The following is a 12,420-nucleotide window of genomic DNA, read 5'->3' on the forward strand; positions in this document are numbered from 1 at the left end:
TGTATTTGGTGCCCTATTGGATCTGGATTTCTTTGCTTCTGATGTTAATTAGATTTTAATTCCTTGATTTTCTTATCAGGCTTTTCAGGAGGTTTCTCCAGCTGTTCCAGAGGCAGAGTCTGGGATAGATGTTCCTAAATGGGTGCTGATGTTCTGTTAATGGCCTTTATCTCTTTGTTGCTATTCCCAGTCTGTTGATATGCTGAGTTCATCAGGCCTCACACAGATAACCAGTGCCCTGGCCTGGAAAGAAGCTTCGGTTCTCTTCCCCCAGGACAAAGGTGAACAACCCTGGCTGAAGTTATATAAACCAATTTTAAGTGGATATATTTTCCAGCAGGAGAACCTATCATTGCCTCACCTGGGGACTGGTTTACTAACCAGGCTAGCCAAATTGGGATTCTGTTATGGCCAAATTTACCTGTGCAGCTTCAGAGCAGCTGTAGCTGTGCCAAGCATTTCTCCCACATTTACTATAGCATAGGCACACTTGCATGCACACAGACATAAAGAGTCTGTACAAGGTACCTGCTAAAAACTCCCCTCAAAGGCAGTGAAATATTCACTTCAGATGCCTTTGCATCTTCTCCACAAGCCAAGGGTCGAGCCTTGAGGAGTGAGGGTCTCAGCCAAGGATTCATCAGGGATTCTCTGAGAGCAGTAAACTTGAGAGTTCACTCACTGAGAGGCCCCACTCAGAGGGAGGTTGCTGGTCACAGCCGCTGCAGTCCAGAAGGGCTCAGAAGGTCCCATTTTGTACCACTGTTTACAGGGCAACAAGACAGTGGGCATAGATGTGTGTATATGTCACAGTTGAGACAGCCACGACACACGGAGTGTCACCATCAGAAAGCTTCAACCCACACACAGTAACATCATCCCACTTCAGAAGGCTTCAAGCATCTGCCCTTCTTGTTCTTTAGCCCAACCCTTTATACCCCTCATGTTTGTGCATTGCACCTGTGTGCCCTCTGTTCCCTTCTGTGGTTGCTCAGTGCACCTGGGCACAACTTTATTTTGTACATGAATTTTATTTATGCCCAGGTACACTTTAATTTATTTTTTTTATAGAATCATGGAATGATTAGGGTTGTAAGGGACTTTAAAGGTCATCTAGTTCCAGCCTGCTGTTGTAAAACTTCTGCTTAAGGTCATTTACCCTATTCCTGTCAGTACATGCCCTGACAAAAAAATCCCTCTCCAGGCTTCTTGTTGGTTCCCTTAAAGCACTGGAAGGATTCTGCAAGGTCCCTCCAGAGTACCCCAACTCTCTCATCCTGTCTGTGGAGCTGCTGTGTATGGGGACAGGGCACAACCTCAGCAATGCAAGGTCTGACCCATCCCCTACACACATTCCAAGCTCCCAAGATGTCTCTGAAGAGACCTTCCCCAGTCTGACACAGGTAACTCCAGCCTGAAATCTCTCTCAGTGTGATTGAGTGGGGCTTATTCTCCCACCAGTTTACTTAGAAACCAGCATATCTTTTGGCACCCAGTGTGGGGCAAAAGAGAGAAGTTGGAATTAGAATTTTTTTCTAAAGCATTTGTGTATTGGGTAAATAAAGTCCCTGATCATCATGATGCCTGATGTATTCACATGGATATTGCACTTTGCCCTGTATCTATTTCCACACATGGGGAACTATTTGTTCATCATTATGGCCTTTTTAAGGCCACAGAGAGGAATCAGAATTGCTTTGTTAATATGCTGTGTTTATTGCATGGTAACATCAGAGGCAATGAATTACATTTGGATTATATATTGAGTGTTGTTTGCCTGTGATAACCAGATCTCACCTCTGCCAGGCCTGGAATGAGCACCTTTCTGTCACAAATTGCTCTCTTCTGAGCTTATCTGATGAACTGTTGTTCATCTTATGGCAAGTTCCTTCCACTGTGATCTTGACAGTGTTTGGGACAGGCAACTGTGCCCTTTAAGGCCTCACAGATCTCTGGAGGTCCCTTCCAACCTCAGCCATTCTGTGACTCTGGGAATATCCCTTTGGTCAGTTAGGGTCAGCTGTCCTGGATGTGTTTCCTACCAACCTCTTGCCCATCCCCTGTTCATTCCGGCCTTTGGGGGGGAAAATTATTCACATTGAACCTGCTCCCCTTGGCTTGGAACCAAGCCACCTCTCTGGTATGCTTATTTGAGCAGAAATGACCCCTTGTGCTCCTTCCCCTGCCTGTGATGTAAGGTGGGAGAGAATAACCTCTGGGTCCTGGCACCATGGCAATCATGCTACTGCAAAAATCACCTGTCCTGGCTGGAAGCAGGACAGATTGACCATGTACAGCCCCTCTGGGTAACCTGTTCTAGTGTTTCACTGCCCTCAATCTAAAAAAAATTTCTTCCTCATATCTAAGTCTGTGTGTCCACACCACAGAGGCCCCACAGGCCTTAGAGTAGGCGTCCACAGAAACAGGAACATATTTAAGGGGACCAAATTTCGGCACATGATTGCCATAGCTGAAGAGCTTGTAGCCCTCGGGGGTTTGTTCCATCCTGGGTCATGGTGACATGCTGCTGACATGAGCACGAGGCAATGACATCACGTGCTGGTGCAGATGGAAGATGGAATTGATGTTGTAGGGCATGAGCCCCTTGATGGACAAACTGATGTGACTGAATTGCCTGGTGTAATGTGTCTGGTACCAGGGCAGCCCACACCAGGGCTGTTATCTTATCTGCACAGTCATTTCCTTCTACAATGAACCCAGGCAAGTTGGTGTGACTATAAACATGAAGAATATAGAATGGTGCAGTTTGTTGGCATAAAGTATGCCATAATGTTCTCAGCAAATGAAACTGTTTCTTTTTATTTACGTCTTTCAGAACAGCACAATCTAAACTACAAACTCAATTGCATATATATTGAGACTCAGATACAACATTTCAATTCTCATAAGGCCATCAGCCTGGACATCAATCTTTCCAGCCTCTGACAACCACTTGTTTTTCACCCTAGGAATAGATTGTTGTGTTAACAAAGGCTCATTCTCAACATGTTTTCACATGGGAGCTTGCAAACTACTTAGCTCCACTGAGAAGTGACAGGCCATCTAATTTAGCAAAGCAAGGCCTGATTTTATGAGGCCTTTCTTTTATAATTTCTCTGTCTCTCTGTCACAGAGAGATAGAGAAATTGTAATTTCTAATTATAGTAATAATATAATAATTATAATTGCTCTATCTCTTTTGTTCTGGTGTTCAAACAGCTTGCATCTTATTAAGGCTGTTACTGGCTATCTGTTAGATACGGGATAAGACACAAAAAAGACCAGTGACAGTCCACAAAATTTATTTAATCCAGTCATGTCACTGATACAGGGTCTCGTGGCATGGGAAGACAAAAGATAATGTCCAATGTCTCTTAGAGAAATGGAAATAATTGACCATTGTTCTAAAGGCCAAATAGCTGAGACTCAGGAATCATGTTGTTTAGGTAGGATCAAGTTAATTCGCTGGAATTGTTGACCTTGACACCACTGAATGTTTTTTGGGAGCTTTTGTTCTGGCTCTGACCATGAAGGCTCAGCTGCACAGGCTGCCAGGGCAGGGCCTTGCTCAACCTCCAGCCCCTGAGAGCAGCTCCTGCCACAAGGTGCTCAGTCATCTTGCCCAGGGGCTGTCAAATCCAATTGGCAAACCAAAACCACTACACCCCCTTCCCTCTGAATTGTCATAATTTTGAAATTAAGGGGCTTTCAGGCAAAGATATGAGAAAAGTAATAACACATCTTTACTAGTGTGTGCATGTATGTAATGACCAAGGAATGGACTCAGACCCATAGTGATAATCAGACATTTATTGAGAGAAACAAGACATTTTTATACACTTCTTCAAGACATAGTATTTCCTTATATGGTGTTTTACTCTAAGGGGCCTATCACAGATTGCCACATCAGCAGCATCCTTTCTTAATGCCCCTATATGGGGTGATCACACATTGTTCAGGTGTCTGGCAGCTTCCAGCAGGACCCTCTCCATCAAGGGAGAGGATCCTCCTCATTTCACAGTGAGGACCTGGAGAACCTTTCCCAGGAAAAGTTTCCAGTTTTACCTCAAAAGGGGGTCCAGCTTTTAAAAGACAAAATAAGCAAGTCAAAGTGACTTGATTACATTTTTAGTACAATCCCCTGGGTCTGATGGCATAATTCCCAACAGGCCAGTGCCAGGACCTGGCCAAGGCCTAAGCCTTGACTGGGAGGCTTTTCCTAAATATCTACTAGCAAACCTTTATTAATATCAGTGAGGAACATGACTTCACAAGAGCTTATCTTCCCCATGAACAGGGGACAGATTAAAACACACAGTAACTGGTAACAACACACATCTTCCTATGAATGGAGACAGTGATTTAACAGACAACCTTAGGAAACAAAATTACAAGAGAAAGTTTCTGCCTACAGACTGAGACTGGCCAGTGCACCACTGCAGCTCTGTTCCTTTTTTGGGTTTTTTTTGTTTGGTTGGTTTTTTTGTTTGTTTGTGGGGTTTTTTTTTGGTTTTTTGTTTTTTGGGTTTTTTTGGTAAAAAAGTCAAATTTATTATTTTAGTTTCCCTCTGCTTTTCCCTTCATCTGTACTTGTCTTTTTGTCTACTGTAAGTGTAATCTCTCCTTATAATGGCTGCTGCTCGAATGCCTGTGTCTCTTCTCACCCTTGCTCCTCTCCCTGCAGTGTTCTTCATGCTTTTTGTCAGACTGCTTAGATTTTTTGGTCCTCTTGTTATCTTCTTCACGGAGATGGTGCTTCTTCTTCTTCTGTTTTTTAGCCAGGTGTGACTGACTTGTGTGAGACTCCTCTATATCCTCATCCAACACCAGGTCATACTCGGCATCTCGCTTTGGTTTTACTTTTTCTTTCAGAGCAAATTTAGAAGGTTTGTCACATTCCTTCTCATAGTCCTTGAAATCTTCCTTGGTATACTGCCCAGCTTTTCCCTTCCATTTAACCTTGGCAACAGACTGGCTAAAATCCACATGTATCCGTCTGTCATCAATCAGCACATTGTCCATTTTGAAGTAGGCTTTCTCACAGTCTTCCTCCTTTTCAAACTCAATGAAAGCGTAACAAAGAGATTCACCAGTCTTCCAGTCTCGGATCACTTCACAACTTTTAATGGGACCAAATCGTGAAAATATTATTTCCAGGTCTTCACCTTTGGTCACAGGATTCAGTTTACAAACAAACAGCACATTTTCTGGTGGCTTGATGTCTGCATCTGGTAAGTCTCCCACCATTTCCAGAAGAATAGCACGACTTTTTGCTTCTTTTTCAGCCTGAACTTCTTCTATTTCATCTGCAGGCCGTCCTTTCATGTCATCAATTTCTTCATCTGCTCCTATTCTGCCACTGTCGAGCTGTTCCTTTGTAGGTTCTGGTGAGCGATCAGGAACACACAAGCCAGGTGGATCATCAAAGGGATCTTCTAAAATTACTGTATGGTTTATCCTGATATCCTGATATGGGATAAAATCCTTATCTACAAAGGTTTCATTAATTGTCTTCAATACATCCATGCCTTCTGTCACTTCTCCAAACACTGTATGTACACCATCAAGGTAATCCAGGTTTTCCCCTGTGGTAATGAGGAACTGTGATCCATGCTGATCACTTCCATTGTTCACCATTGACACTGTTCCCTTCTTCTTGTGCCTGATTCTGGGCACCTTTTCTGCCTCAAAAAATCTGGCTTGATCACCATAGAGTTGACAAAATATGGATTCCCCTCCACGGCCGGTTCCTGTGGGGTCACCAGTTTGTATAATAAAATCCCGCTGGACATTATAAATGAGACAATAGTTGTAGTACTTGACCTTGCAGAGCTTCAGGAAATTCAGACATGCTCGGGGCCGCTCCTCCGTGTACAGGTCGATGACCAGGTCGCCCACCGTGGTCTCCAGCAGCACTGCCATGCTCTCAGGAAGAGATTTGAGAATAGGAATAACAGGTCTTTACTAGGAAAATAAAATAAAATGCAGCAGTACAAAAAGCACTGACAGAGTGAGAATAGAGCCTGGTACCCTGTGGGTCAGGGTGGTGGCAGCAGTCCCATTAAATGGTGGCTCAGCCCTCTGAATCCCACTAGGCCAGCTGTGGTTCTGGAGGAGCGGGGATCCTCCAGAAGGATGAAGTTTTGCTCTGGAGGTCCAGTGGTGCTGTAGATGGGCCTTCCTCTGGGAATGCAGTGGAGAAAAAAGCTGCTCCTCTGGGAATCCAGTGGAAAAGCTGCCTGTGGTGTTCCACAGCTCACATTATATCCAGTTTGGAATGCTTGGTTCCTCCCTCTGGGCGGAGCATCTCACAATGGGATGATGAAATTTTATCAGCCATGCAGGAACACTTAATGGGCCATTAGCAGAAGATAACCCCCAGAGGGAGGATGGGTCCTGGAAGAGATAAAGAACCCTGCCCCACCTGATTTTAACAGATGGTAAAAGCATACATGCATTTGGTTACATCTTGCATTGCAAGCTGAGACTAACAATTTTTCAACAAAAGTTCTTTTATGTAACAGGCGTTCCTCTTCCAATTTTTGTATACTGGTGAGACTAAACCCACACACAACCTATTCCTATTCACATGCAGACATATATGCTCCTAAGAAACAAACTGACAGTATAACCTGCAGAACTCAATCATGCAATTCATTTTTTTTCTCTTACACCCACAGTTGAGACTTAAACAGCACAGAGGGGACTGAATCCCACGAGGCACGAGCTGCAGAATTGGCTTCAGGACTCAGACCTGCCAATTCTGGCAGGTCCATACAAACCACGCAAAAAGGCACAAGGGGGGACTTCAACCCCACAAAACCACACAGCTTCAAAATTCACAATTCACCCAGGCAATTATAAGATTTGGTTCAGCCCTTATAACAAATTAAATTTAGAAGGAACCCTAATCCCCACACCAAAACCCTTGTTTTAGCTTTTGCAACTAAAACCAAACCGTTTTGTGCACCACATACTTTAGAATTCACCGTACAATTGCATTTTATGTGATGTGGCAGCCTGGTCAGAGAGCGAGAAAACTAGATAAGTTTTCCTGCTGGTGATGCCCGTGTTTTTTTGTCAGGTGAGACAGAGTAAGGATCCATCCTGAACTAGGTGAAGGGTCTGGGAGAGGTGAAGGGTCTGTGGAGCAAAAGCTGAAGGAGAGGCCGCGTTCCAGAGACAGCAAGGAGACAGAGAAAGAAAAACAGAAAAACCACGAGGTCAATCTGCCCCCAACCTAGGAATTCCTCCAATAAAGAAGAATTAGTGCTAAGTGTCATGCAAGATGAATATGTATGAACTTATTGTGAAACTGTATGCATATGCACTTGGAAGGAGGATAAAAGGAGGTCTGAAATCTTCAGGGGTACGCATGCCCTTTTGGGGAGTCTTGCGTCCGGTGCGCGTCGTAATAAAGCATACAGGGCTTTACAACTTTTACAAGTTGTGAGGTTCCTTCTTTTCTCCGCAAAACACAGGGAGCAGGGGGACAGCATAGCACCACCCCAAAAGCCACTTGGCCCTGCCAGGCCTCACCTTCACCTGCCCTGCGCGCCAGGGTCCGACTTACTCACAGCCAGCAGGAGCTGCAGTTCCTGACTCAAGGTCCAGCACCACCATCGCGGGTGAGGACGGAGCCATCCCTGCCATCAGTGATTGTCACAACCCCACTGGTCACTCCATCAGCTCCTGTATCGAGAGCCAGAGAGCCTGCAGAGATGTCCCAGCCACGCCCATCATCAGCACCTCCCCGCAGGTGTTTGGTCCAGCCAACGTCACACCCCCTGCCAGCTTCCCCCTCCTGTTCCTCTAAAGCTGTCTCAAATTCAGGACGCGCTGCCAGGCATAATGTGATTGACTGGGAGGTGGCCCGAGATTTGCTACGTGATGTTGAAGAATATGGCCTTGGCTCTGCACAAGTTTTGCAGACTCTCAGAGTGCTAAAATCAGGCCTGCTTTTTCCATCTGATATTAGAAAAATAGCTCAGGTACTGTTCGAGCCTGTGCTATTTGGTATTTTTTTGAAGTACTGGAGGGAGGCTGCTGAAAAGGCTGCAGCAGGCAACAGGTATTTGCCTCAGCAAGATCCTAGGTTTCAGGTGGGGGTGGACGTTCTCCTCGGAGAACAGGTCTCTCCCAGTCCTAATTTTGAGGCTACCTGGGACTCTGCTGTTCTTGAGCAGAGTCAAAGGGCAGGATTTCGTGCATTGTTAAGAACTATTGAATTGGCCTCCCCCGGGCCAGCATTTGCAGCAATAACTCAGGGAGAAGATGAACGATTTCTGCCATTTGTCCAGAAGCTTGCTGACGCCCTTGAGAAGCAGATTGAGGATGATGCCCTAAGGGAGACGTTATGCAAGCAGTTAGCCCAGTGCAATGCAAACAGTCAGTGCAAGAGGATCATAGCTACTCTTCCAGGCATCCCATCACTAGTAGACATGGTCAATGCATGTGCCTGGGTAGGGTCTGTAGGCCGCACAGTGCCTGCTCTGATGGCTCCCTTACAGCCAGGCCACATACCCTTAGCGGGTGGACAACAGAAGAGCAAAAATAAGGGCAAGGGAGGACAAGGAACATGCAATCCATCATGGCCGGGTGCCTCCTTCTTGTGCGCTAGATGCCTAAGGCCAGGTCATTTTGCTGAGCAATGCAAGGCTAAATTTCATGCCAATGGCCAGCCTTTGGCAGACCCAAGAACGGGACAATGAGCACAAGGGAATTGTGCCCTGACACAGGTGATTCCTCAGGGCATGGTGCTGGCTCAGACCTGCCCAGCCAGCTTGGAGGGATCACCCAGGGCTCCACCAGTGTGGATGTACATACCACCAACACAGTTTTCTTAGAATCCTGTAGTGAATATAATTTTTCTTTGGATGTGTTCAGACCTTTTTTGACAAGGACTGGGTGCACTGCTTGTGAGAAGATCTAGTGTCACCCACTAAGGAATCTTTGTGCACCCAGGAGTCATTGACTCTGACTTTCTAGGCCAAATTTGTGCTACGGTTTTCATGCACACCCCCCGTCACTATTCCAGCAGGGACTCAGATTGCTCAACTTGTGCCTTTTCAGTCATGTGTCCCCAGGACTGGCCAGCAGACTCATGGGAATGGTGGCTTCGAATCCACGGGACTGCCACAAGTCTTCTGCTCTGCAGATGTTTCTGCTCAGCCGCCACAGATGACATGTACCCTGATTCTACTGGGTGCCTGGCCGCCTCAGATCCATCTCCAAGGTTTTCTCAACACCGGGGGCGGATGTGACAGTCGTCTCCCTCTTTGTATGGCCTCTTATGTGGCCTTTGGCTCCCATAGGTTTGGCCACTGAAGGGCTGGGGGATGTGGCACATACCCTGGTGAGCCAACACTCCATGCTGGTCAGTAATGTGAATGGGCAGACAGCCACAGTTCAGCCCTGTGTCACTGCAGCTCCAATCAGTCTTTGGGAGCAGGATGTACTAGCAGCCAGAAGTGGGATGGATTTTTAACTGGGGACACTGCATTGAAGGGCAGAAGATATCCTACACTGCCTTTACAGTGGCTGGTGGACAAACCCATTTGGGTTCATCAGTGGCACTAGACAAAAGAAAAATGGTTGCCCTTTGTGAACTGGTTCAGGAGCAACTGCAACAAGGACACATTTGAGACAGAGTAAGGACCCATCCTGAACTAGGTGAAGTGTCTGGGAGAGGTGAAGGGTCTGTGGAGCTAAAGCTGAAGGAGAGGCCGCGTTCCAGAGACAGCAAGGAGACAGAGAAAGAAAAACAGAAAAACCACGAGGTCAATCTGCCCCCGACCTAGGAATTCCTCCGATAAAGAAGAATTAGTGCTAAGTGTCATGCAAGATGAATATGTATGAACTTATTGTGAAACTGTATGCATATGCATTTGGAAGGGGGATAAAAGGAGGTCTGAAATCTTCAGGGGTACGCATGCCCTTTTGGGGAGTCTTGCGTCCGGCGCGCGTCGTAATAAAGCATACCAGGCTTTACAACTTTTACAAGTTGTGAGGTTGCTTCTTTTCTCCGCAAAACACATTGAGCCTTCTACTAGTCACTGGAATACTCCTGTCTTTGTGATAAAGAAAAAATCTGGGAAATGGAGGCTGGAACAGGACCTCTGAAAAATTAATGCAGTGACAGAAAGCATGGGGGCACTGCATCCTGGTATGCCCACACCCACCATGCTCCCTGCTGGATGGGACATCTTGATCATTGATTTGAAGAAAATTTTTTTCACAATTCCTTTGCGTCCTGATGACAAACCAAAGTTTGCCTTCACAGTGCCTTCAGTCAGCAATGCTGAACCTGTGCAGAGATATCAATGTGTTTTGCGGAGATAGCCAAAAACTCCACAACTCTGCGAAAGTTGTAGAGCCAGTATGTTTATTATTACAGTGCCGGACGCATGTGGAGATTACTCTCCTTAAAAGGCATGCGTACCTCTGGGAACTTCAGGTCTCTTTTTATCCCCCTCTCAAATACATATGCATACAGTTTCACAATAGGTTTATACATATTCATTTTTATGAATTTCCCATGATATTTGCCACCAGTTCTTCTATATCAGAAAGGATTCCTAGGTCAGGCTGACCTGCTTTCACAGCAGTCTCTGTCTCTCTTTATCATCCTCTGTCTCCCCCCACTTACCTCTGTCCTTCACTGAATCCCTGAGCCTAGGCCTTGCAGGCAGGCTACAGACAACAGGCTTCAAACTACAGACTGAACTCAAAGATGTACATTTCACCTAAATCAAAATGGATTTCTACTCTAGAGAATTTCCACTCTGTGTCAAATGGAAGGTTTTGCCACAGGTTTTGCTGTCACAATAGCCTGACTATCTGTCAGCGGTTTGTGGCTCAGGCCTTGTCTGGAGTCCACAAGCAGATTCCTCACGCATTTGTTATCATTCCATGGACAGCATCCTGGTGGCAGCATCCCCCAGGATGAGTTGCTGAGGGTACAGCCTCAGCTGTTCGCTGCTCTGCGTTCTTGTGGGCTGCAGGTGGCCCCGGAGAAGGTTCAGCAGCACCCTCCTTTGAAATACCTGGGAGTCAAAATTCTTGACAGAACTATTCAGCACCAGGAGGTGCAATTCTCGGATTCTGTTAAGATCTTCAATGATGCCCAGAAATTGACGGGTGTCATCAGCTGGTTGTGTCCTTACTTGGGACTAACTGTCCAAGAACTGTCCCTGTTGTATGACACCTGGGGCCATGGGTATGCAAGTGTTTCCACAGATACTGGAGTTTGATGGGTACCTGTGAGGCATGTCTGCCCTGATTGTGACACCAAAGACAGAATGTGGCCAACAGGCAACCTCAGAGTGATGATCAAGATGTCAACCATCAATCAGATGGCCCCTCCACGAGTGGGGAGTGAACATTCCATCCTTTCTTTGTTTCTGAAAAGGACTGTTGACAGGCTAAGACTGTCAGTTCTTTCAACAAATTAATGATAAGTTGTTACTATATTATTAGACTTAGTATTGATATTGTATTAGAATAAGTAACTGATTTTAGGATTAATAGTTTATTTCTAGTAAGAGGGAATCACAAGATCCAATCTCTCTGACCATTTTAAATCAGCATCCAATTGAGGTTCTGATTGATAACTAGCAACTGCTACAGGAACCTCTGCAGCTCTGTTTGTTCTCCTTTCTGCAAAGGACCCTGCAGAGGATTTAAACAAAAAGGGGGACCTGTGGATGTCACAGGCTGGTCAGAGAGCGAGAAAACTAGATGATAAGTTTTCCCAGAATTGGCTTGTGAGACTTTGGGGTGTAGAAGATAAATAATGATAGCTTATCATAACCTGCAGGTGGTGTTTTCTGACTCTCTGTTTTCTTGTTTTTTTCAAAGATTGTTTATTAGAAAAGTGTCTTATAAATTATCCAATCAGGTGGAATGTACTGATTAATTGACCAGCCAGGTCCATCTGTATTGGAGCAATGTATAAAACAGGATCTGAAGTAAAGACACATCCTTCATGCAAACCAACCCTCTGGTGAGTCTGTGTCATTTCTTACTCAATGATGACAATTTTATACTTTCAACCTGGCACCAAGACTCAAACCCACTTTTTATATTCACTTATATAACTTCAGGCATATATTTAATAGACGGTAGCAAATTAACCATCACTTGTAATTTTTTTCATTATACAATTTTGTCATTGATGCCGAAAGATTTTTGCTTTTTATATGTTTTTCATATATTTGTAGCTCTGTAGACTATTACTGTATAGTTATATAGCTTCTTCAGCTAATTGCAGTATTTTGTTAGATAAACACATTCCTGGAGTCCTATGCTAATCTTGCTTCTTCAGTGAACACAAGCCATTTTACTTTCCCATGTATTTAGATATAAACAATGTGGAGCTAGAAGGAAATGGGAGGCTTCAGTAGGGGGCCAAACCAAGAG

The 12,420-nt window shown here is 45.1% G+C and overlaps 1 protein-coding gene across 1 annotated transcript; it reads right to left on the reverse strand.

Moving 5' to 3' along the window:
• Nucleotides 1-4,580: 4,580 nt before the first annotated feature.
• Nucleotides 4,581-5,922, reverse strand: LOC102063226 (peptidyl-prolyl cis-trans isomerase-like 4). Its single transcript, XM_074540109.1, is given in 2 exon segments — nucleotides 4,581-4,623; nucleotides 4,625-5,922. Coding segments are annotated over 2 exon segments (1,341 nt in total).
• Nucleotides 5,923-12,420: the final 6,498 nt, after the last annotated feature.

This window comes from Zonotrichia albicollis, chromosome 4 (genome assembly GCF_047830755.1).
Source record: "Zonotrichia albicollis isolate bZonAlb1 chromosome 4, bZonAlb1.hap1, whole genome shotgun sequence".
NCBI lineage: Eukaryota > Metazoa > Chordata > Aves > Passeriformes > Passerellidae > Zonotrichia > Zonotrichia albicollis.